General features: G+C 43.5%; 2 protein-coding genes across 8 annotated transcripts in view; both read right to left on the reverse strand.

The window, feature by feature from the left end:
* Window positions 1–4,570: 4,570 nt before the first annotated feature.
* Window positions 4,571–7,383, reverse strand: LOC121585566 (claudin-4-like). The gene has a single exon (XM_041901886.1). The coding sequence runs from the start codon at window positions 5,578–5,580 to the stop codon at window positions 4,882–4,884; it is 699 nt and encodes a 232-aa protein (XP_041757820.1). The 5' UTR covers window positions 5,581–7,383; the 3' UTR covers window positions 4,571–4,881.
* A 3,877-nt stretch (window positions 7,384–11,260) lies between these two features.
* LOC121586382 (protein argonaute-4) overlaps window positions 11,261–25,464 on the reverse strand; it is a 36,750-nt gene continuing 22,546 nt past the window's right edge. For 4 of the 7 annotated variants that reach the window (XM_041903013.2, XM_041903010.2, XM_041903012.2 and 1 more), the window contains exons 10-17: window positions 23,157–23,318; window positions 19,600–19,748; window positions 19,120–19,304; window positions 18,616–18,775; window positions 18,095–18,410; window positions 14,432–14,566; window positions 13,628–13,929; window positions 11,261–11,816 (exon numbers count right to left, since the gene is read on the reverse strand). In XM_041903013.2, coding sequence (XP_041758947.1) covers window positions 11,708–11,816; window positions 13,628–13,929; window positions 14,432–14,566; window positions 18,095–18,410; window positions 18,616–18,775; window positions 19,120–19,304; window positions 19,600–19,748; window positions 23,157–23,318 — 1,518 coding nt within the window. In that variant the 3' untranslated portion in view covers window positions 11,261–11,707. The remainder of the gene's footprint in view (window positions 11,817–13,627; window positions 13,930–14,431; window positions 14,567–18,094; window positions 18,411–18,615; window positions 18,776–19,119; window positions 19,305–19,599; window positions 19,749–23,156; window positions 23,319–25,464) is intronic. The other 3 variants (XM_041903014.2, XM_041903011.2, XM_041903015.2) reach the window with 2 other exon arrangements.

Below are 25,464 nucleotides of genomic sequence, written 5' to 3' on the forward strand. Positions count from 1 at the left end.
TTTTTTAACCAATTCTGATGGTTGTTAAAAGCATAATTTTGACAATATTGCTGTTATATCAACACACTCGTCACTCCCGTTTAAAAACTAATTTGCTTTGGCACGGTTGGCCTCAAGTCACTTGCCAAGAATGTTGCATACAACTTTTGAAAGGTCTTATCATTTTTATCGAACACAATCAAAGTTAACATAAGCCTTAGATTCCTTCAAGCGTCCAATTTAGGCATCTTTTTTTATAATGTGATATTGCACTCCAAAGGGATAACTTGAAATAACAATGTATGTAATTCAATAATCAAAATAATTTATTTATTTATTTATTAACCAATTTGTTATAAGTATTTAGTCATATCATGTGAAATAGGCCTCATGTGAAATCATTGTCAAAGGCACAGATACTGTTGCATACAGTGAGGGCGAAAAAGTATTTAGTCAGCCACCAATTGTGCAAGTTCTCCCACTTAAAAAGATGAGGCCTGTAATTTTCATCATAGGTACATGTCAACTATGACAGACAAATTGAGAAAAAAAATTCCAGAAAATCACATTGTAGGATTTTTAATGAATTTATTTGCAAATTATGGTGGAAAATACGTATTTGGTCACCTACAAACAAGCAAGATTTCTGGCTCTCACAGACCTGTAACTTCTTCTTTAAGAGGCTCCTCTGTCCTCCACTCGTTACCTGTATTAATGGCACCTGTTTGAACTTGTTATCAGTATAAAAGACACCTGTCAACAACCTCAAACAGTCACACTCCAAACTCCACTATGGCCAAGACCAAAGAGCTGTCAAAGGACACCAGAAACAAAGTTGTAGACCTGCACCAGGCTGGGAAGACTGAATCTGCAATAGGTAAGCAGCTTGGTTTGAAGAAATCAACTGTGGGAGCAATTATTAGGAAATGGAAGACATACAAGACCACTGATAATCTCCCTCGATCTGGGGCTCCACGCAATATCTCACCCCGTGGGGTCAAAATGATCACAAGAACGGTGAGCAAAAATCCCAGAACCACACGGGGGACCTAGTGAATGACCTGCAGAGAGCTGGGACCAAAGTAACAAAGCCTACCATCAGTAACACACTACGCCGCCAGGGACTCAAATCCTGCAGTGCCAGACGTGTCCCCCTGCTTAAGCCAGTACATGTCCAGGCCCGTCTGAAGTTTGCTAGAGTGCATTTGGATGATCCAGAAGAGGATTGGGAGAATGTCATATGGTCAGATGAAACCAAAATAGAACTTTTTGGTAAAAACTCAACTCAGTCGTGTTTGGAGGACAAAGAATGCTGAGTTGCATCCAAAGAACACCATACCTACTGTGAAGCATGGGGGTGGAAACATCATGCTTTGGGGCTGTTTTTTCTGCAAAGGGACCAGGACGACTGATCCGTGTAAAGGAAAGAATGAATGGGGCCATGTATCGTGAGATTTTGAGTGAAAACCTCCTTCCATCAGCAAGGGCATTGAAGATGAAACGTGGCTGGGTCTTTCAGCATGACAATGATCCCAAACACACCGCCCGGGCAACGAAGGAGGGAGTTGAAAGTCTGTGTTGCCCAGCGACAGCCCCAAAACATCACTGCTCTAGAGGAGATCTGCATGGAGGAATGGGCCAAAATACCAGCAACAGTGTGTGAAAACCTTGTGAAGACTTACAGAAAACGTTTGACCTGTGTCATTGCCAACAAAGGGTATATAACAAAGTATTGAGAAACTTTTGTTATTGACCAAATACTTATTTTCCACCATAACTTGCAAATAAATTCATTAAAAATCCTACAATGTGATTTTCTTTTCTCATTTTGTCTGTCATAGTTGACGTGTACCTATGATGAAAATTACAGGCCTCTCACATATTTTTAAGTGGGAGAACTTGCACAATTGGTGGCTGACTAAATACTTTTTTCCCCCACTGTATACTGTAGATCTAGATTATTTATGGATTGATCATATAGAATTATAGAAACATTTTAACAACTACAAAGCAATTGCATTTGGCGCAGGAACCACTCACTGCATTTATTTATTTATTATCAAGACACCAGCTGGTAACTCTTAACTGGTTAGGACAGCTCACGAGGTGTCCTAAATATCTGTAGACTATGTGTGACTCTTATGACTGAAGAGGCTTCATGCATAGCTTTTATTTTGACCCGTAAGAGTAGGAGTAAAATGTCTCTATTCTCAGCACTTATGACCAATTATCTACTCTGAGACACTTTGTGGATATGGGCCCTGAGCTAGAATAGTATTACTGCTGACTGTTGACTTCTAAGTTAAAATAAATTCTATGGGGGAAAACGGTTGAAATGTCATGGAGTACAATGACATGAAAAATAATAAATATACAACTTTGTTACACCTATTTCTTGCTCCAACTATCTGGTTTATTCAGGATGGCTGCCTTCTCCCCTTTCCTCAGCTCAAACGGTTTGCACCTTGCTGACCTGAAAGATCAAATTAATTTGACAGGAACTCCAAACAGCCTATAGGGGGGCTAGATTGAGGCATCACTATATCAGTGCAAGGTCAGTGCAAAGAGAACACATTTTCTGTTTGAAGTTGTGCACAGCTAAACATTGAGCACAGATATGACGCCTTCAATATTCTGGGCAAACTATAAAACGGCATCAGTTTGTCATGAACTAAACATATGGAAGGAAAAAGTTCAAACAACTTATTTAAATACCCTTGGAATAATCCGTTTATTCTTTTACAATTTTGACTTATTCAAACTCAATGAAGTAGTTGACTAAATCTGTGAAATAATTCAATAGTCATCTGAGAAGAATTGTGAAAGAAAGACATCACTCCAAACTTCACACCACAAGTCACACAAAACCATAATATCTTAAAGATGTTTATGGTGATTGATGTCGTGTCTTCCAGGCATTCACTGGAGTATTGTGATCTGTCCATGCACTAATACTAATTATCACAGTGTAATAAATGTGTAATGAAGTCAATAAATACATGAGAATACGAGGTGGATAATGATAGGCATAATGGAAACAGTCTCAAACAATATGTAGAGATATATATATACACACACACACACACACTACCAGTCAAAAGTTTGGACACCTACTCATTCCAGGGTTTTTCTTTATTTTTACATTGTAGCATAATAGTGAAGACATCAAAACTAATGAAATAACATATGGAATCATGTAGTAACCAAAAAAAGTGTTAAACAAATCAAAATATGTTATATTTGAGACTCTTCAAATAGCCACCCTTTGCCTTGATGACAGCCTTGCACACTCTTGGCATTCTCTCAACCAGCTTCATGAGGTAGTCACCTGGAATTAATTTCAATTAACAGGTGTGCCTTCTTAAAAGTTAATTTGTGGAATTTCTTTCCTTCTTAATGCGTTTGAGACAATCAGTTGTGTTGTGAGAAGGTAGGGGGGGTATACAGAAGATAGCCCATTTGCTAAAATACCAAGTCCATATTATGTCAAGAACAGCTCAAATAAGCAAAGAGAAATGACCGTCCCATCATTACTTTAAGACATGAAGGTCAGTCAATACGGCAACATTCAAGAACTTTGAAAGTTTCTTCAAGTGCAGTCGCAAAAACCATCAAGCACTATGATGAGACTGGCTCTCATGAGGACCGCCACAGGAATGGAAGACCCAGAGTTACCTCTGCTGCAGAGGATAAGTTCATTAGAGTTACCAGTCTCAGAAATTGCAGCCCAAATAAATGCTTCACAGAGTTCAAGTCACAGACACATCTCAACATCAGCTGTTCAGCGGGGACTGTGTGAATCAGGCCTTCATGGTCGAATTGCTGCAAAGAAACCACTACTAAAGGACACCAATAAGAAGAAGAGACCTGCTTGGTCCAAGAAACACGAGCAATGGACGTTAGACCGGTGGAAATGTGTCCTTTGGTCTGGAGTCCAAATTGGAGATTTTTGGTTCCAACCGCCGTATCTTTGTGAGACGCGGTGTGGGTGAACAGATGATCTCCGCATGTGTAGTTCCCACCGTAACGCATGGAGGAGGAGGTGTTATGGTGTGGGGGTGCTTTGCTGGTGACACAGTCTGATTTATTTCAAATTCAAGGCACACTTAACCAGCATGGCTACCACAGCATTCTGCAGCGATACGCCATCCCATCTGGTTTGCGCTTAGTGGGACTATCATTTGTTTTTCAACAGGACAATGACCCAAAACACACCTCCAGGCTGTGTATTTTACCAAGAAGGAGAGTGATGGAGTGCTGCATCAGATCCCCCGACCTCAACCCAATTGAGATGGTTTGGGATGAGTCGGACGGCAGAGTGAAGGAAAAGCAGCCAACAAGTGCTCAGCATATGTGGAAACTCCTTCAAGACTGTTGGAAAAGCATTCCAGGTGAAGCTGGTTGAGAAAATGCCAAGAGTGTGCAAAGCTGTCATCAAGGCAAAGGGTGGCTATTTGAAGAATCTCAAATATATTTAGATTTGTTTAATACTTTTTTGGTTACTACATGATTCCATGTGTGTTATTTCATAGTTTTGATGTCTTCACTATTATTCTACAATGTAGAAAATAGTAAAAATAAAGAAAAACCCTTGAATGAGTAGGTGTGTAATCTTTTGACTGGTACTGTATATATACACACACCAATACATTTAGTGGAAAAAATTAATTTGAAATAGAGTAAATCAAAATGTATCGCGGTAGAAGAGCAAGAGAGAACTGCAGAGTAGAGTTTCAAATCTAACGCTTCACATCTTCAAAACCTTCCAAGTCACTTCTCTTCTCCACCCACAGTTGCACAGTTTTTCCTTTTCCAGCCTTCTACTTCCTCTTCTCATTCTCAAACTTGCTCCTTCCCATACTCCAATCCCTGTTTACATTCATATTCACATATATTCTCTGACTACACATATTCCTTTAGGGGCACGCTGTTGGAGGTGAAAGGTTTCGGAGGATCAGATGCGAGGGGGGAGGGGCGCGAGTTAGGAAAGCTCCGGCCCATGTATCCCCGGCGGTACTCCCGTCCTCCCCTCTCGATATGGGGGCAGGTGCTGCTCAGCACGGCCCCGCTGATCATCAGAATAACCGCAGATGCCCAGCCCAGGTAGATAGCCTGGCCCAGCTCTCGTTTGTACATGACAGGCACGTTGGGGTTGTAGAAGTCCTGGACCACCGTGTTGGCAGTCCAGGAGACGGGCACCAGCACGCACAGGCCCGTCAGGATGAATAGCACGCCACCGGAGAGGGCGATGCCTGCCTTGGCGCGGCGGTCGTCGCCAGCGCACGTGGTGCACTTCATTCCACAGCAGGACACTGTGCAGGAGAGCCAGCCCAGAAAGATGGCCACACACATGAGGGCACGAGCTGCCTGGAGGTCTGGGGGCAGAGCCAGAATGGAGTCGTAGGTCTTGCACTGCATGTGGCCCGTGGTCTGGTAGATGCAGTTCATCCAGATGCCCTCCCACTTGACCTCGGAGGTGAGGATGTTGCTGCCGATGAAGGCGGACACCTTCCACTGAGGCAAGGCCGTCACAGCGATGGCCATGACCCAACCTGTTACCGCGCAGGTGAAGCTGATTAATTGCATGCCTGTGTTGACCATGATGGCTGCTCTCGATTTCTTCTGACCTCCACCTGAAACTGACCTTTACTACACTAGTCTATGTCTTCTTTCTCACGTCAAGGCCCACTCCTTTGCTATACCTGCTCTCTGTGTCTGGGCCTTTCACAATCCTGAATTTGAGTCACTCACAGTCCTGTCAAACTACTTTCCCTTCTCAAGCTTCTTTTGTCTCTGTTTCTTTTCAACATCTGGTCAGATGTCTTCAACTGAGCTTTTTTTTTTACTTTTTTTTTTCCTCCCAGTAATAGTCTTCTCTTCCTCTACCACCATCTGTCACTCCTAGCTCAATTGTTTTCCTCCCCCTTTCAAACTGATTAATTATTGAAGAGCCAATAGATGTGCAGCCACTTGTGGCAGCTCCCCTATTTTCGATTGATTGAGCTTCAGAAACGGCACCATCAGGACTTGTGGGTTTGTGGGTAGGGTACAATTAATGTCATCCACTTCTGTCAGCAGCTCTGGCACTAACCCAAGCGCGGAGCTGATTACAAGAAAATTGTCTATTACCCCACAGGATTGGTGTAGCCTTACCTAGATGGGTCAGGCCAATGAAACCGGATAGTCGATTCAGGGACGTCGCTGAAGATGTATGCTCTCGCTGGAAGTCAAAAACAACTGATAGAGTCCTATGAGCAAAAAGGTCCACAGAAGATAAATAAAACAAAGACAGATGTCTTGATAAAGCACAAATAGGGCTTTGTCCAATTCTGTCCGTTGTCCAAGTGCATCCAAACTGTGCCTCCAAATGCACCAAAGCTTGATGGTTGATGCAAAAGTTGTTTCACTGCTAGAGCTTAAATGGTGTTATGATGTCTTAGAGAACAAAGCCTTGGAAAATGAAGCAGCAGACCTCATCTGCCGCTGGCGCCTGTTGAAGTGTCTTCGTCACAATGGGCTCAGCCTGCCGAGGCCACTTCAGACTCGACACAGGTTCAGCTTGCTATCCTCCCCCCACGCATACAAACCCAAATGGGTCAGTCCAGTCTGGGTGTTAGGGTATAGATAGCAGGCAGGACCACTTAGTCAGACTGCCAGGTAAGTGGAATAGTAAGTCCGTCCCTCCCATCTTCAGAACAACCTCAGTTTACTGTCAACCTGTGAGAGCAACACCGTGCCTGGAAAGAGAGCGAGATGGAGAGAGCGAGAGAGCGAGAACGAGACAGTACAGAGGGAGGGAGAGAGAGTGATGTCTGTAGGTGGCTCAATTAACACAAAGACAATCCAGGGGGCCTCTACAATGGGGCTTAAATGCTCTGCTTTGCTCTACATGGCTGTAAATGAACTTTTACAACTCTGCTTTTTGTCTGCAGCAAAAGCGAGAGACAGCTAAAAAGGGGGTTAGGTGAAATGAATGTTGTGTGCGAGCAGAATGAACCAGACTACAAAGCTGAACACCCACGTGAAAAATACAGGTCAGGTGTAAGCATTCACTTTCCATCTAAGGCATGGAGTACAGTGGTGTTACCCAAAAGAAGTATTATTAAATGTACTCACAATGTATCCATTGAGGTGGTTTGATTCTTTCTCTCTTAAATGAAAAGAAACAATGTCTATGGTCACAATTAACTGGTCTTACATATCAATGGCGGATATCCCACTTTATGGATTATATCAATGGATTTACACTGTTTACTGCTGACATCAGTTAAAGGTGTGACTGTGTATACTGGCCAGTAGCCCAACTGGGATTGTGATGGATGGAGAGGCAATTTTATTTTGCATAATTTTTAAATATCCTGTTCACTACATCACATTGAACCTTGGTGTGTCTATGTTGATGAATTAAATATTATGGCAACAAGATCTGCGGTTTGAGTTTCCTTTCTTGCGTGAGTATGACCTCCTCTCCTTGGCAACGGTGGTCATGACAGCAGCACAGGACACAGGAAATGGAAGAGGGGTAACGATACAATGAGAGCGGGGGAAAGAGGAGAGAGGAGCACAGGCAAAGGATAGCTGTCCATTGTGAATGAGACATGTTTGCCCGTGGTACTGCATATGATGAATACCACAGCATAAGAAATCCAATGGAATCATTAGCACACACACACAAACTAATACATGAAAGTCAAAATAAATGATTGACACTTAAATATATTGGCAGGTTAATTGATTTGTCTAGTTGGTGCTTCAAAGGCTGTACACACAATGTTTTACAGAACATGCTGTGTGCATACACAAACAAGTAGTATATTTAAGATGGACATCCCCGATTTAGTGTATTCATCTCCGAGATAGAACTATCAGCTGACCACATTACTTATTGTCCAAGTCAACAAATGCTGTCAACAAGTCCTCTTTAGAGACTACAGATTTTAAATTGATCTTTGGTACATGATACAGTGGTATTGTCATAAAATGACAGCCTGACAGCTTCTTATCTTTTGTTATTGTAAACTGTGAGTAAGGAGGGGGTTTTCAGGAGTCCCATCTCCTCAGACTGCTATTGCTCAGTGAATGAGTTGATAACTGACCTGTTCTGCCCATTGAGAGAACGATGCCATCTACTGGCACATGCATGTAGTACATTAGTGGTGATTGTAGACTAGTTCTATTATAGTGTACATGCAATTACCCAAAGTGGCAGCCCTGTAATCACTCAACTAATTTATTAGTAAGAATACATTATAAAATGGAATAGAAGACTAACGTTTGCCCTTTGTGTCATGTGTGGTGTTGGGATTAAAATAAGGAAAAGGAATGAACACCAGTGTATGATATAGGCATAAAATACCAATTTATTACTTTGCACAATAACACAAATATTCCCTGCAGGCTAAAAAAAAAGGTTTTAAACATGTCACATAGCAATACAGCGAGTGATTGGGCACCCTTGTGGGAGGGGCCTGAGGAAGTCCCACCCCCTCCCCAGCAGGTCAGACAGGGTACTGTTCTATTGCTATTGGACAGTCACACAGCTCAGACCACTAGCAGAAAACAGCAGAGCTACACACCAGAATAAAGAACATAAAAATTAAATTACACTTACAATGTCGAATAACAAATCTGTAGATATTATATCAAAGAGGAATTAAAAAATAAAATCATGCTCTCTTTCAAACGGGGCACAGAAAGAATAGATTGTTAAAAATGTTAAAAAGAGGTATTCCTGTGGCCGTGGACGCCTTGGGCCGAGGCCCCCCACAGAGAGGAAGTGCGCTTGTGTGGGTGGCCAGCAGGGTGGCGCCACGAGACAGGAGAGCCCCGAGAGGCGTGGCAGGGGCACAAACCAGACAGTGGAGGCCTAAATGGACGCTACACTGGGGCCTGTGAGGGGGGCGAGGGGTCAAGTCTTTACCGGGCCCACGTTTGAATAAAGTACCTCGTTTGTCTTCGGGTCACGACGCAAAGGCTCGAACGCTCCACCTCCAGTGGCCTGTGCCTTCGTTTTTTTACTGACATTTGTGTAGGAATCTTTAAAATACATCTTGAAGAGACTGGACAATATTGCTAGCCTAAAACAGTCTCACTAAATTCATAAACATTTACCCTATTTTTTTTCCTCCTGTCTCTCGTGATTCTAAATACTTTTTTTTTTAGGGACAATACTCTGGCATGCAGGTGAGAAAAGTCAAAATGTTTTAACCTTTTTCTTTTTTTTTCTCTTCAGAGCCTAAAGAGCTAGTCCACTGAATGCATATTCCCACTGATTGATACAGGCAAAAAACAAGTTACAGAAACAAACGGCGATAGAGAGCAGACCAACAGCCATGTCGACAAGAAGAAATATAGCTTTTTCCTCATCCGAAAACTGGATTTAGGGTTAATATTGCTTTGCAATGATAATATGTTCAAAACTGGGGAGTCATCACCGCCTTTGGATCCCCTGCTTGGAGACCACACCCACATCCTGCACACTCCTCCAGTCTGGTCACACCCACAGGGACACACAGACCACAACACCAGGCTGAATCACCGCAGCCCCATTGCCCCGTGGGAAAACGAGTGCACGTCACCAACAGCTCAGCCCCGCCCCTCAAACTTATTGCATGCAAGGCCTGGACAGCCACCACGCTCCCCTACCATAGGCCAGCGCCCATGCCCTCGACAGGTAGGCGCTCAAACTCATTCATAGCAAACCTGCTGCTCTATGGATGGTTTATTACAAAAGGGTTGTTCACTGAGCCGACCCCCTGACGAGGTGTGCCCGCCGCTTTCGACCCCACCCCCATCCTCACCGCGAGGATAACTGTAACCACGACCGTGGTTAAATAGGATCTTTAACCGTAGTCGTGACTGGTCAGGTGTTATTAGGTCCAAGGGCAGTGCTTATGCTTTATGTCAATTCATATCCTGTGTTCAAAACCTTATTTAATTTTTAAAAAACAGAAACACCATAAGTTTAGAATTGGATAGATATACTTGTTCTAATACACACAAGCCGTAATAGAAACATTATGAAGTTCTGAAAATGTGACTCTTGCATACTTCTTTGTACCACTTAGTCTGTCCCAGTTTCTTCCTAATGCCAGCTCTGATTGTCACCTTTCTTCCATTCGAACCGAAAACCCCCTTCTGCCAACAGTCTTCATCTGATGAGCGCTGAAGGTAGCCTCCTGTTTTACCAGTCAGGGGTACAGCTCAACACAAATCTTTTCTACTGGAGAACACAGCCAAACCCTTCCCTACTACCAGAAACTACTACATCACTGAGGAGCAGAAGGGAGCATAAACCGATACACCTTGGGCCTCTCTCCAGCGTAGCCCAGAATGCTACAAAGTGTCCAACTCTAAACCCAGCCACTCTTATCCTGATCTCATAACTACACATCTGATTGCTGCCGGTCTGATAATTATCATAATCGTAGATAACAACATCAACAACAACAATAACAACAACAAATATAACTACTAAGTCTAAACAACAGTTAAGATTAGCCACAAAACAGTTTTATATTAAACTCTTAGAAATTCTGCTTTTTGATTCTGATGTATAAATGCATAAAATGTAAGAGAGAGTGCCCTCTGTTGCTTGCCTAGCGTCCCGGGTCAGTGCAATGAATTGGCCGGTAGCAAAGGAGACCCCAAAAGTTAAGCGAATGGGTTTTCCGCTTCCGACTAGTGCCTTGCTAAAAAACCGTGCTCCGCCCCACAATGTCATAACCGTTCAGACAAACGGGTTTAAGGGATGGATCCCCTTCCTCACACAGCGCACCAACTAAGTCGGCTTAGCCCAATGCCATAACCCCGCGCAAAGCTCTCAACCATTCAATAGGTCCCAATGCCCAGTCAGTCACACCGGCTAAACCACGGTTGCTACTGCTACATATACACCCACCGGCCTCTGTGAAGCCTGTATATTTCAATCTGTTCTATAGATGTAAATATTTATATATATGTAATGTGTGAATATAAAAAACATCAAATCTGAGGCATTTACAGCAGTTTTCTTGATTTTCCCTTTACAATTCAGTGGCCTTCCATGAAACACACGCACACACACACACACGTATATACACAAACGCACACACTCAAGCACTTATTCTTCGCTAAATGGGAGAAGAGTAATGGGTATGGATACCCAGGTGACCTCGCTTGTAAAAGACTGAAGAAAAGGAGAAAGTTAAAACACGATCATAAAAAGGAAAAAAATATATATAATTCTCAAAAAGGTCCACCCACCCATGTTTCCATGCAAACCCCCCCATGACCCCCCAACCCAACCCAACCCAAGACCTTGTGACAGATTTTCGCCCCAAAGGGGCTTTGAGGTAAAAAGTAGACAGAGTCCTGCTGAGCTGGGAGAGCTAAGAGCTGCCACTGACTATTGGCGTCAGTCCGCTCCATTGCTCAGTGTATTTTTCCAAAACAAAAAAAGACATTCAAAAAAAAAACGAACCCCCAAAAACATATTGGCTCAACTTGTGTGTGTATTTTGTTTTCTCCGTGCATCGGAAACCCCAACGGTCTCTCAGTGCCGGATTGCTGGTAGAGGGCGGCTCGATCAGGAACGCCGGATGTCGTTTTCCGAAAAGGAAAATACTCCACTGGCACACTTCACTGGCTTCGAACCGCTTTGGTGCACATCAAGACGCAAGAGAAAGATCGAGAGACTGGCAAAAAGAGAGGAGAGGGAGGACAGAATAGCGCACATTGCTAGCGTGGCTCAGGCAAAATACATAGTGTGCTGAGTGTCATAGTGGATCTGGACTGCCTTGGCCAGGGCCAGGGGGTCCCGACCGTTACTCTGGCCCGACACGTGGCTGCCCTCCGCACTGCAGGACAGGACGAGAGAGAGGGGTCAGATACATGATAACGTAAGAGAAACAAGAGCACAAAACCACTACTGTTGGGCTCCACCATTACAACTAGTCATACTGAACAACATTTACCATCATGTATTTGCATCATGCCAAACAAAAACGGTATATTCAGTAAAACTAGGTGCATAATATGTTGCAGATATAAATCTAACGTATAGGGCCGCTAATACAGTCCATTTGTGTCTGTTCTGGCTAAAAAACATTTAATGTACAGTACCAGTCAAAGGTTTGGACACACATACTCATTCAACGGTTTTTCTTTATTTTTACTATTTTCTACATTGTAGAATAATAGTGAAGACATCAAAACTATGAAATAACACAAGTAATATTTTAGATTCTTCAAAGTAGCCACCCTTTGCCTTGACAGCTTTGCACACTCATGGCATTCTCTCAACCAGCTTCACCTGGAATGCATTTCAATTAACAGGTGTGCCTTGTTAAACATTTCTTTGTGGAATTTCTTTCCTTCTTAATGCGTTTGAGCCAATCAGTTGTGTTGTGACAAGGTAGGGGTGGTATACAGAAGATAGCCCTATTTGGTAAAAGACAAAGTCCATATTATGGCATGAACAGCTCATATAAGCAAAGAGAAACGACAGTCCATCATTACTTTAAGACATGAAGGTCAGTCAATCCGGAACATTTCAATAACTTTTAAAGTTTCTTCAAGTGCAGTCGCAAAAACCAAGCGCTATGATGAAACTGGCTCTCATGAGGACCGCCACAGGAAAGGAAGACCCAGAGTTACCTCTGCTGCAGAGGATAAGTTCATTAGAGTTAACTGCAGCCCAAATAAATGCTTCACAGTATTCAAGTAACAGACTCATCTCAACATCAACTGTTCAGGGAATCAGGCCTTCATGGTCAAATTGCTGCAAAGAAACCACTACTAAAGGACATCAATAAGAAGAAGAGACTTATCGTGCCAAGAAACACGAGCAATGGACATTAGACCAGTGGAAATCTGTCCCTTGGTCTGATGAGTCCAAATTTGAGATTTCTGGTTCCAACCGCCGTGTCTTTGTGAGACGCAGAGAAGGTGAAAGGATTATCTTTGCATGTGTGGTTCCCACCGTGAAGCATGGAGGAGGTGGTGTGATGTGTGGGGGTGCTTTGCTGGTGACACTGTCTGTGATTTATTTAGAATTCAAGGCACACTTAACCAGCATGGCTACCACAGCATTCTGCAGCAATACGCCATCCCATCTGGTTTGCGCTTAGTGGGACTATCATTTGTTTTTCAACAGGACAATGACCCAAAACACACCTCCAGGCTGTGTAAGGGCTATTTTACCAAGAAGGAGAGTGATGGAGTGCTGCATCAGATGACCTGGCCTCCACAATCCCCCAACCTCAACCCAATTGAGATGGTTTGGGATGAGTCGGACGGCAGAGTGAAGGAAAAGCAGCCAACAAGTGCTCAGCATATGTGGGAACTCCTTCAAGACTGTTGGAAAAGCATTCCTCATGAAGCTGGTTGAGAAAATGCCAAGAGTGTGCAAAGCTGTCATCAAGGCAAAGGGTGGCTACTTTGAAGAATCTAAAATATATTTTGATTTGTTTAACACTTTTTGGGTTACTACATGATTCCATGTGTTATTTCATAGTTTATGTCTTCACTATTATTCTACAATGTAGAAAATAGTAAAAATAAAGAAAAACCCTTGAATGAGTAGGTGTCTCCAAACTTTTGACTGGTACTGTATATCTGTGATACCCCTAAGTATTCTGGCCTTGTGCCTTGCCACTTTCGTCATTACCTGTCGTGATCTTTGTCCACTAGGTGGTAGCGGGCACGGAATGCCACTAGCCTGGCATAGTAGGCTGGCGCGGGGATGGAGACAGAGCGGGTGCAGCGGACGTAGGTGTGGCACAGCTGGTAGGTGAGCAGCTGGAGCTCGTCGGCAGTGAAGCAGTTGTCGTCCCACAGGACGTGGTAGTGGGAGGGCCGGCTAGTGCCCTGGATCCCAGCATGGCTGCACAGGTAGAAGTCAAATTCGGAGGGGTGGGTGATTGTGCTGTCCACCGTGGTTCCGGCTGGGACGTTGCCACTCTTTCCAACCTGTAGGGGGAGATGGTTGTGATTACAGACACTGGACATGCTAGAGTGCTAGTTCAAAAGGTGCTAACTCTTTGCAACCCCTCTTACTTTAGCGGTGTCTAAATCATCAATCCAGTGAAATGCCAGCTCAGAGATTACTCCAAGGATAGGTGTTTGGAGAGATGCATTTAAAAAGTATTGGAACGCTGCCACAGCCCTAGATGCCCTCCCTCATGTTGTACTGTATGTAGAAGTTGCCCCTAACCACAGATACAGGGTCAGATGTCGTTTCATCTCCCTAATGGCTTACAGTTGGGTAATCTGATCCTAGACCTGCGGATAATTGCACCCTCTAAATCAGGGATGTCAAACTCAATTCCTGGAGGGCTGCGTGTCTTCACTCCTCCCTTGTACTCGATAGATCATTTAAAGTTAATTGCTTTGGAACTCCCATCAAAAACCACAGACACAGCCCTCCAGGAATTGAGTTTGACACCCCTGCTCTACATGGGTCTCCACTCACTCGCTCTGTCTTGTCGGAGCAGAAAAGGCGGGTGTGGTGGCGTTTCTGAACCACGATGTAGGTGATGCCCGGTCGATAGTCCTCCTCTAGGCTGATACAGGCCTTCCTGATGGCGATCAGCTCTGGCCACGCCACCTACACACGCCATACACAGTCACACACACGGGAAGAGATAGAAACAATGAGCTTCACATTGCATGGAAAAATGCATTGGTATGATTCTCTGGTTGAGGCGAAGTTGGCGTTGTTTACAAAGGCAGACCAATTCTGATCTTTTGCCCAATTATGGGCAAAAGACCAATAATTGGACAAAAAAAAACATGAATCATTGCAAAATAACATAACTACTTTGAGGGAAAATGTACTTACTACAACTGTGATATGTGGTTGTCTCAGCTAGCTTTCTAAAGATGAATGCACTAATTGTATGTCGCTCTGGATAAGAGTCTGCTAAATTACTAAAATGTAAGATCAGAATTGGGCTGCCTGTGTAAAACGCAGCCAGATCCTATATCCAGGGCACTGTGACAAATCACTAGGGGCCTCCCTTTTCATATATATATATATATACATACATACATACATACATACATACACACACATACATACACATACATACATACATACATATATATACACACATACATACAGTGGGGAGAACAAGTATTTGATACACTGCCGATTTTGCAGGTTTTCCTACTTACAAAGCATGTAGAGGTCTGTAATTTTTATCATAGGTACACTTCAACTGTGAGAGACGGAATCTAAAAAAATCCAGAAAATCACATTGTATGATTTTTAAGTAATTCATTTGCATTTTATTGCATGACATAAGTATTTGATACATCAGAAAAGCAGAACTTAATATTTGGAACAGAAACCTTTGTTTGCAATTACAGAGATCATACGTTTCCTGTAGGTCTTGACCAGGTTTGCACACACTACAGCAGGGATTTTGGCCCACTCCTCCATACAGACCTTCTCCAGATCCTTCAGGTTTCGGGGCTGTCGCTGGGCAATACGGACTTTCAGCTCCCTCCAAAGATTTTCTATTGGGTTCAGGTCTGGAGACTGGCTAGGCCACTCCAGGACCTTGAGATGCTTCTTACGGAGCCACTCCTTAGTTGCCCTGGCTGTGTGTTTCGGGTCGTTGTCATGCTGGAAGACCCAGCCACGACCCATCTTCAATGCTCTTACTGAGGGAAGGAGGTTGTTGGCCAAGATCTCGCGATACATGGCCCCATCCATCCTCCCCTCCCCTCAATACGGTGCAGTCGTCCTGTCCCCATCCCCAAAGAATGATGTTTCCACCTCCATGCTTCAAGGTTGGGATGGTGTTCTTGGGGTTGTACTCATCCTTCTTCCTCCAAACACGGCGAGTGGAGTTTAGACCAAAAAGCTCCCATTCCTCCTCTGGATCATCCAGATGGTCATTGGCAAACTTCAGACGGGCCTGGACATGCGCTGGCTTGAGCAGGGGGACCTTGCGTGCGCTGCAGGATTTTAATCCATGGCGGCGTAGTGTGTTACTAATGGTTTTCTTTGAGACTGTGGTCCCAGCTCTCTTCAGGTCATTGACCAGGTCCTGCCGTGTAGTTCTGGGCTGATCCCTCACCTTCCTCATGATCATTGATGCCCCACGAGGTGAGATCTTGCATGAAGCCCCAGACCGAGGGTGATTGACCGTCATCTTGAACTTCTTCCATTTTCTAATAATTGCGCCAACAGTTGTTGCCTTCTCACCAAGCTGCTTGCCTATTGTCCTGTAGCCCATCCCAGCCTTGTGCAAGTCTACAATTTTATCCCCGATGTCCTTACACAGCTCTCTGGTCTTGGCCATTGTGGAGAGGTTAGAGTCTGTTTGATTGAGTGTGTGGACAGGTGTCTTTTATACAGGTAACGAGTTCAAACAGGTGCAGTTAATACAGGTAATGAGTGGAGAACAGAAGGGCTTCTTAAAGAAAAACTAACAGGTCTGTGAGAGCCGGAATTCTTACTGATTGGTAGGTGATCAAATACTTACATTTACCTGTGGTTTGAGGGTCATTTACCTCTTTGATTTTACATTTTAAGACCCCTTAAGGTATAAAAATATATTTACACAAATTATTTTTACCCCTATTTAACCCCTTATTTTAGGCACTAAACTACTTCCATTCATTTCTTTAACTCGTACCGGGGTACCTTCAGATGAGTCTTGAGGCTTGTGTTCGTCCTTGACCAAAACAACCAACATGTGCGTGCTCATGAGACTCGCCTTTCCATAGAATGGTGTAGGCCAAACTGTTCGGACGCTACAGACAGACGAAGCAGTCAAATCGAGTCCCGTGACGCTTGCGAGAGTCGTAGAGCAAAACGGCGAACACCATCAAACACCGTAATATTTAGTAGGCCAAAACTTTCGGGCGCTACAGACATTTGTGAAAAGACCGATTTTCGGGATGTCTCATGGTCTGACAAACACCGCTGTTGCTCTGCCACCTTTCACCGCAGATGCGGAAGGGCGACATCGGTGGATGTGGTGGATTGAGACACAGCCAATGCAAAAACACTGACAGATTTTGATGGGGAAGCGCGTGAAATGCGCGTCGGCCATTGCGAGTGCATAGGGTTGCAGGCTACAACGTTTTTTTAGGACATTCAATTGACTGTTAGATGAATACATGACTACTAGCAGTGGGTATTATATTTAGTGTTAGCGATCTAGCTCATGTGTTTTGAGTTTTCACTTCCTCGTGGTGAATTAGACCCCTATGATATTAGTGCACATAAAGATTTAGGCAAATTCATCTCTATTGAACAACAAAATTCAGAAGCCCTATTTTAAAAGTAAAATATAACAATACCCTATTGTCACAATACATGACAATCACTTGATTAGGTTTCACGTCAAAATATCTTCAATGATGCATTCCTGCTTGGACATGTTAGATGAAACTACTTATTTCTTGAATAGCCTACCATCTCAGTAGTCTATTACAATCTAAAGCACTGTGAATGACTTAAGGTGATTCATTGTTTTCTATTGCTTGACGCTGCGGGAAAGAATTTGAGCGACTAAATCATGGGCTGGTGCCACCAACTGAAAAAGTTTGTGGCAAGGGGAAATGTTCCTCTGGAGCCCGGTCAAGGGGTGGGATTTTTTTATCTGCTGCTGAGTAATGCGTTCTTCTGCCAATGTTATGCAGAAAGATATGTTGGTAGGACAAGGCTATGCATGTTTGTGCACACGGAAGTCAGTGATTTATGTTTACTATAGGTTAATTAGGCAATATCATGTGATGTGACTAACATGAAAGGGCATTTAGTTGACTAAAATGTCCCATTATTTTCATTTTGATAACTAGACTAAATCATTGTTCAAATGCCAAAAATGCCAAGATTAACACTGTCCGGTACCTTCTAAACCCTTTAAGGAGTACTGATAGCATATGCTACCTTTTATGTCACTTAAGGTATCGCAAAAGGGCTGTGAATTAAACCCTTATTTAGACTGAAATTTCATCAAAGAACACTCACTACTCAAAGGGTTAACCAGCCACCGACTCAATATAAGAAACCATTTTGTAATGTAATTCAAATGGTCAATTCAGTACAGGGAGAGAAAACTGAAAACCTAATGAACCAAAACACCACACAGACAAGCATCACCCTCCCAGTCACCTGTTTCATTTGGCCCTCAGACACACCACCGCGGTAGTAGATGATGCGTGTGGGCTTGAAGCGCGTTGACTTGTAGAACTGGATGAGCAGCTCGCGCACCATATTGGTCAGGTCCTGGATGACCTCCTGGCTGTACAGTTGCTCCTGGGACAGGTCCTGGCGCGACGTCTGCACGCGCACCGTGGCACAGTAGCGGCTGGGGTGGCCGTCCATGCTGCCCACCACCGCTGCGATGGAGGGCTTCTTGCCGTCGCCGGCTGGAGGGTGAGTGACGTCCGCCCCTAGGAAGATGACAGGTTGCTGGAACACAGAGGGTCTGGGGGAGTAGAGGTTGTTAAAAAAAAAAAAAAAAAAGGACAGAGATGTCAAATAAAATAAAGGTACAGAGTTTACGGTGTGTGTATGCGTGCTTTGCTCTCAGAGAGGAGGTATAAGTCTTTGGCACAATACAGAATACATTGTGTGTGTGTGTGTGTGTGTGTGTGTGTGTGTGTGTGTGTGTGTGTGTGTGTTGTTGCCACCTCTGATGGGGCACCAGGACATTGTTGATGCCGCCCAGCTTGGCGTTGATCTTGAGGCAGAGGTTGGAGAGGGTCTGGGGGGATGTCTTCACCACGTTCTTCACCTGGACACACTGAGTGGCCATGCCCAGGAGAGTGTCTCCTACCCGCTTCACCTCCGCTGTGGTACCAGGACCACAGAACAATAATAATTTAGCTCTAATAATCTCAAATGCAATGTGAAAACAGTAGCTAGCAGATTGGTTCTTAACATTTTAAGCATGAGGAGTGAACTGGTGTTCCTCAAGTCACTAGTGGAAATTGAGGGGTGTTCTTTCCCCTACCGCCATTTTCAATCCTTCCAATTCAATTGATCAAATATTTTATGCAAATCATGCAAAACCATAAGACAGAGGAAATCCATAAAAAGACACTAGGAAGAGACAGAGACTAATTGAAGTTAGTTTGCCCTTTCTTTCAACATAAGAATAGATTTCCCAAACAAACTGTCAAAATGATTCTTACCGTAGACAGGGGTTTTGCCGGGTAGGATGACCACGATGAGCTGCAGTCCCACATAGGACAGCTTGAGGTGTTTGAACATGGGCTCCACGCTGTCCGCTCCCTGGGCGTATTTACAGAAACATGGCTGGCCCTGGATGGGCATCCCCGCATCCTTCGAGATCTTCCTCAGTTGGTCTGTGAAGCTCCTAGAGAACCATGAACAAACCTTTAGGGAATGTAGACTAGAGCCAGAATACTGCATTCAAACTGTTGAACAATAAGTTGGAAGTTTTGTAGTCCAAATCCTAACTTAAGATACATTTGCTCAACAAGTTTGCGTACATCATTGGGAGATTTGAATAATTTTTTAGATAAGCCCACAGATCTCAAGTTTGGATTTTGGCCTAAAATGAGTCATGGTCACCACACAGACTAAGGAGGGCTATGGGTATTTGTGGGTGGAGTGGTGTGTCTACCAAGGTTGATGGGCAGATTACTCACTTGAGCAGGTCCTCTCTGCACTGTTTCTGTGGGGCGAAGCAGGCCACGGCCCACACCTTGATCTCTATCCCGGCGTAGAACTGCTTCCCCCGCATGTCCCACACGCCCTGGTTGGGCGTGGCCACGGTCTTATTCTGCGGAGAGAGTCCCTACGCTCTTAGTGAACCCCCCGGTTTAACCAGCCGACACAGCAGATCCAAGTCCCCCGCCCGCACCACACACACACACACACGTTGCGGGTAGAAGTTGCCACTTACCACTGATACAGGGTCAGATCCTTTGACATATGACTAAATGGGGGTGATTAGGATTGGGGGGGGGGTAGGAGAATCTGACCCTAGATCTGTGGTTTGAGGACAGTTCTACCGTAAGCTCCTGTTACACACACACACAATCCCATAGCCTACAGGCAAACCCTCCACGTGCTAGACAGCACCAGAAGCTTATTCAACAGGGCAGAACATTCATGTATAGAATAGACATGACCATCATGGTTACTATTGTACAACAAGATATATCAGGGTTCGTAGTCACAAAGCTTCTCAGAGTAAGAGTGCCACTGCTGATCTAGGATCAGTTTTGCTTTTCAGTTCATAATGAATAATAAGATTGTTTGGACAGATCCTAGATCAACACTCCTACTCCCGAGACGCTTCGTGGATACAGGCCCAGATATTATCAGATCATTCTAGCTATGAATAGCAGTTCCTCCAGTGTTCAGGGCCTGTAGCGTCTCTGCTTCAATTTTGCATTGTGTCGAGTTAGGCTACCCTCTCTTGAAACAATTAGGCAACCATATGGTATTCTCCAGCAAACTATACATTTACAAATGTGCAGTTCAAGAATGAAAAAGCCCTGAAAACTGGTGGGCTGATCCAGCATTGAATCACATATACATTAGATTGTGATTACACTCAATACTAATACAGTCGTGCATATCACATCAAATTAACAGCCAGTGATGTTAGAGAAAGGTTATCAGTGAAACGATAAGTGATGATTATCAAAGCTTTCCACTGTAATTACAGCAACATATTATAAACATAAGCATGATAACACAGTGATGGAGTGACAAAAGAATACAAGGACAGTTGCTTTTCCCATCACAAACCTATTACAGCTACAACAATATAACAATAACAGTTAAAAGGGCTGAAAGATGTCAGTCATACAAATGAATAGTTAAGTGCGACGAGAAAAGCAATCAGTCCACATTTCAGAGGATGACGATAATACTCCATTACCCAGCAGGCAGAAGTCCAAACCACTCAAGAAACTGTAAATAGGCCCAATAAAATGCATATAACCCAGCAATACTGTGCCAAAACTTTTACTACATCCTGATTAAAAGCTATTTCAGTGACCAAATGTTTCTCTAACGTGCAATTTCAAGCCAAGTTCAGCCCAATTATCCATATGGAACATGCGGTTTTACATGTTTTTCTTACCAAACATTATATAAAGACTGTACAGAACTTATTATGTAGAGACCATGTATATAGCCTACATATAATATGCAATAATAACTGCCCTTCAGGGATGAAGGTCCCTTTACAAAAATATTTATTTTGCTGCAAACTTTGCTGCAAATTTGCCACAAATTCACAGAAACTAAATAGTGTGCCACATAATGTTGCCAGAAGTTTGCAGATGTTTGCCTAAACACATATTTTTTGGTGAATACGTTGCTGTATTTTAATAACATGCTAGTGTCACTGTTCAGTAGCATGTTAGCTAGCACAACAGATAAAGTAGCAACAATATAATCAAAGCAAGACTTGACTTTTGCAGAAGGATACCCTTCCCCTACCTGTGGTGTTGGAAGCGGCTGTATTGGGAGGAGGATGCATCAACACCCTGGAAAGATGTTTGTGGCGCACTCACTCATAACACTTTTTTTTTTAGTGATAAATGTGTATCGTCGTCAAGCTTGATAAGTTAAGCAAATGCATGTATTATTCTGAGTATACAAAACATTAAGAGCAATTGCTCTTTCCATGAGACTGACCAGGTGTATCCAGGTGAAAGCTATGATACCTTATTTGATGTCACTTGTTAAATCCATTTCAAATCAGTGTAGATTAAGGGGAGGAGACCGGTTAAAGAAGGATTTTTAAGCCTTGAGGCATGGATTGTGTATGTGTGCCATTCAGAGGGTGAATGGTTAAGACAAAAGATTGAAGTGGCTATGAACGGGGTATGGTAGTAGATGCCAGGCGCACCGGTTTGTGTCAAGAACTGCAACACTAGTGGGTTTTTCATGCTCAACAGTTTACCGTGTGTATCAAGAATGATCCACCACCCAAAGGACATCCAGTCAACTTGACAACTGTGGGAAGCATCAGCGTCAACATGGGCTAGCATCCCTGTGGAACACTTTTGACCCCTTGTAGAGTCCATGCCCTGATGAAATGAGGCTGTTCTGGAGGGCAAAGGGGTGGGTGCAACTCAATATTAGGTAGGTGTTCTTAATGTTTTGTACACTCAGTGTATGTATGCACCAGGTCAAGGCTTCTTGCATGTATGGCTTTGAGATGTAAGTTAACAATAATTCATTTTGGAAAAATATGAATTGCCATATTAGGCATAACTCAATTCTATGTTACTTTTCTTCCACCCAAGCCTTATACACCCGAGTCAGGAAGAAGAGACAACTAGTTGACAACTGTCTCTTAATGCTGAAGGCCCCAGTCTAGATTGATTATCATAATTAGTTGATTAGTTTTAAATCAATTGTGTTGAGGCTTGTATATTGTTGCATAAAATAGTGTATACTGTGGCTCTAGAAACAGTTGGCCACACATTTAAAAGTAGATTTAGTAGGCCTAAGTCCCAGTTTATGCTAGCTACATCGTTTGTTTATATAGCATTTATACAAGGCAGAAACATTGTTTCCTTGCTGAAAAATATATAGAACGGCAGTTTCAGTGAGAAGCATAGCAACATCAAGGCAGCTTTGTAACAGCTGACCACGTTTTTCCAAAGTCAATCCAGTCTTTGCTCTTTTCTTCATTAGCATGCTGATGATTTCAAGTTGTATTGGATTTATTTTTCTCTGTTAAGACTTGTTGTTTAGTATATTCAGTATGTTTAGTTTAGTCTAGTCCTCTGTGAGAAGCAAGTTCATTTAAAGTTTGGCCTATATGTGATTATGTAGATACAACATTTCAAAGTTGTTAACACACAGTAACCAAAAACCTGATTTAATTTGCATATTCACACCGAGCTTGCAGCAAATAGTAGAATGTTCGCCACAAGTTTCCCAGAATTGCTTGCCAGAAGTTCACAAGTCGGCGCAAAAGTTTGCCACAAAACTAATTTGCATGTGAAAATAAGAGGTTGGAGCAAATGTGCAGCAAATTGGCCAAAGGTTTGCCACAAGCCTGTTTTTTTGGTAAGGGTTATATCATTTAATTATATGTGCTGTGTGGCATGAAGTCTCATCCTCCTCCCCTTGGATAGTCCACTCACCCTTTTCTTTCTCACACACACACACACACACACACAGCCCTTCCCTCCCGTGATAGATTGGCCCAGCCCGGTGCCCCAGTACTCACCCTGCCACAGTCCCGCCCAGTGTCGGTACTCACCCGGCCCCCATACTGCAGCATGGGCGCTGGGAGGACTCGGCCCGTCACCTCAGTCATGTCGTTGTGCACCACGATGCCAAACTCCTTCAGGTAGGGGTCGGGACCGCCGACCATGCTGTTGCTTTTGACCTGGGGGGGGCGAAGTGAGAGAGGGTGGTGTGAAAAGGAGGAAAGGGGTTAGGCAAGCAGAGAAGACTTGGATTTCCTGCTAGTGTCTAGAGTATTTGTGACCCGCTGCAGGAAGCTAGGCATATGTCGCACGTCACTACTTCACAGGAAATGTGTTTTTTTGCCAAGAAAAACGTGAACTTTCATGTGCCTTAATAACAAACTTGTATGCCATCTGTAAATACGAATAATTGTTTTTGTTAAATTACAAGTCTAGTGTGCCCTCCCGAGTAGCGCAGCGGTCTAAGGCACTGCATCGCAGCACCTGCAAGCGTACTTGGGTCGACAGTTGGACGGCGTTTCCTCCGACACATTGGTGCGGAAGGCTTCCAGGTTAACATCGTAGAGTCTTCTGATGACAGTGATGGGGAAGAAACGGCGATCAACAATGTTGTCACAGAAGAAGTTGACCGAGTTTTGAAATCAGTGGAATGTCCGGTAGAGTATGATGGCAAATGCGGTGGGAGTCAAAAAGAGAACACAGAAGGCTGTTGTATAAAACACCTGTCTCCCAGAATAAGTATTCAAACTAAGGGAAACCATGGCATCCATGACAGAGGGAGAAGCGTTTATCCATGTATACGGTTAAGAGTCTAGCTACATTTTCTGATATTATACATTTCAAATTTTGTCAGAAAGTAGTTTATTGCAAGTTAAAGCGTACTGTTAGCTAGCTAACGTTAGCTGGCTGGCTTGTTAGCAAACGTTACGTGTATGAGCTGTGTAGCAATATTATTAGTATCTCAGAAAACCATTTGCATTGCTAGTTATAGCCTAATGTTAGCTAGCTAACATTGAACCTAGTTGGTTAGCTTTAGCTACCGTGGCTTGCGAAAGTATTCACCCCCCTCTGCATTTTTCCTATTTTGTTGCCTTACAACCTGGAATTACAATACATTTTTGGGGGGTTTGTATCATTTACACAACATGCCTACCACTTTGAAGATGCAAAATATTTTTTTTAAATTGTGAAACAAACAAGAAATAAGACAAAAAGAAACAGAAGTTGAGCGTGCATACCTATTCACCCCCCCCCCAAAAAAGTCAATACTTTGTAGAGCCACATTTTGCAGCAATTACAGCTGCAAGTCTCTTGGGGTATGTCTCTATAAGCTTGGCACATCTAGCCACTGGGATTTCTGCCCATTCTTCAAGGCAAAACTGCTCCAGCTCCTTCAAGTTGGATGGGTTCCGCTGGAGTACAGCAATATTTAAGTCATACCACAGATTCTCAATTGGATTGAGGTCTGGCCTTTGACTAGGCCATTCCAAGACATTTAAATGTTTCCCCTTAAACCATTCGAGTGTTGTTTTAGCAATATGCTTAGGGTCATTGTCCTGCTGGAAGGTGAACCTCCATCCCAGTCTCAAATCTCTGGAAGACTGAAACAGGTTTCCCTCAAGAATTTCCCTGTATTTAGCGCCATCCATTATTCCTTAATTCTGACCAGTTTCCCAGTCCCTGCCGATGAAAAACATCCCCACAGCATGATGCTGCCACCACCATCCTTCACTGTGGGGATGGTGTTCTTGGGGTGATGAGAGGTGTTGGGTTTGCGCCAGACATAGCGTTTTCCTTGATGGCCAAAAAGCTCAATTTTAGTCTCATCTGACCAGAGTACCTTCTTCCATATGTTTGGGGAGTCTCCCACATGCCTTTAGGCGAACACCAAATGTCTAAGCCCAGCTCTGTGGAGTGTACAGCTTAAAGTAATCCTATGGACAGATACTCCAATCTCCGCTGTGGAGCTTTGCAGCTCCTTCAGGGTTATCTTTGGTCCCTTTGTTGCCTCTCTGATTAATGCCCTCCTTGCCTGGTCCGTGAGTTTTGGTGACGGCCCTCTCTTGGCAGGTTTGTTGTGGTGCCATATTCTTTCCATTTTTTAAATAATGGATTTAAAAATGGTGCTCCGTGGGATGTTCAAAGTTTCTGATATTTTTTTATAACCCAACCCTAATCTGTACTTCGCCACAACTTTGTCCCTTACCTGTTTGGAGAGCTTCATGGTGCCGCTTGCTTGGTGGTGCCCCTTGCTTAGAGGTGTTGCAGACTCTGAGGCCTTTCAGAACAGGTGTATATATACTGAGATCATGTGACACTTAAATA

Source organism: Coregonus clupeaformis, chromosome 17, assembly GCF_020615455.1.
Source record: "Coregonus clupeaformis isolate EN_2021a chromosome 17, ASM2061545v1, whole genome shotgun sequence".
Taxonomy (NCBI): domain Eukaryota; kingdom Metazoa; phylum Chordata; class Actinopteri; order Salmoniformes; family Salmonidae; genus Coregonus; species Coregonus clupeaformis.

What these genes read in the sequence shown, in the direction of transcription:
- LOC121585566 (XM_041901886.1), bottom strand. Translation starts at nt 5,580, where the DNA reads ATGGTCAACACAGGCATGCAATTAATCAGCTTCACCTGCGCGGTAACA.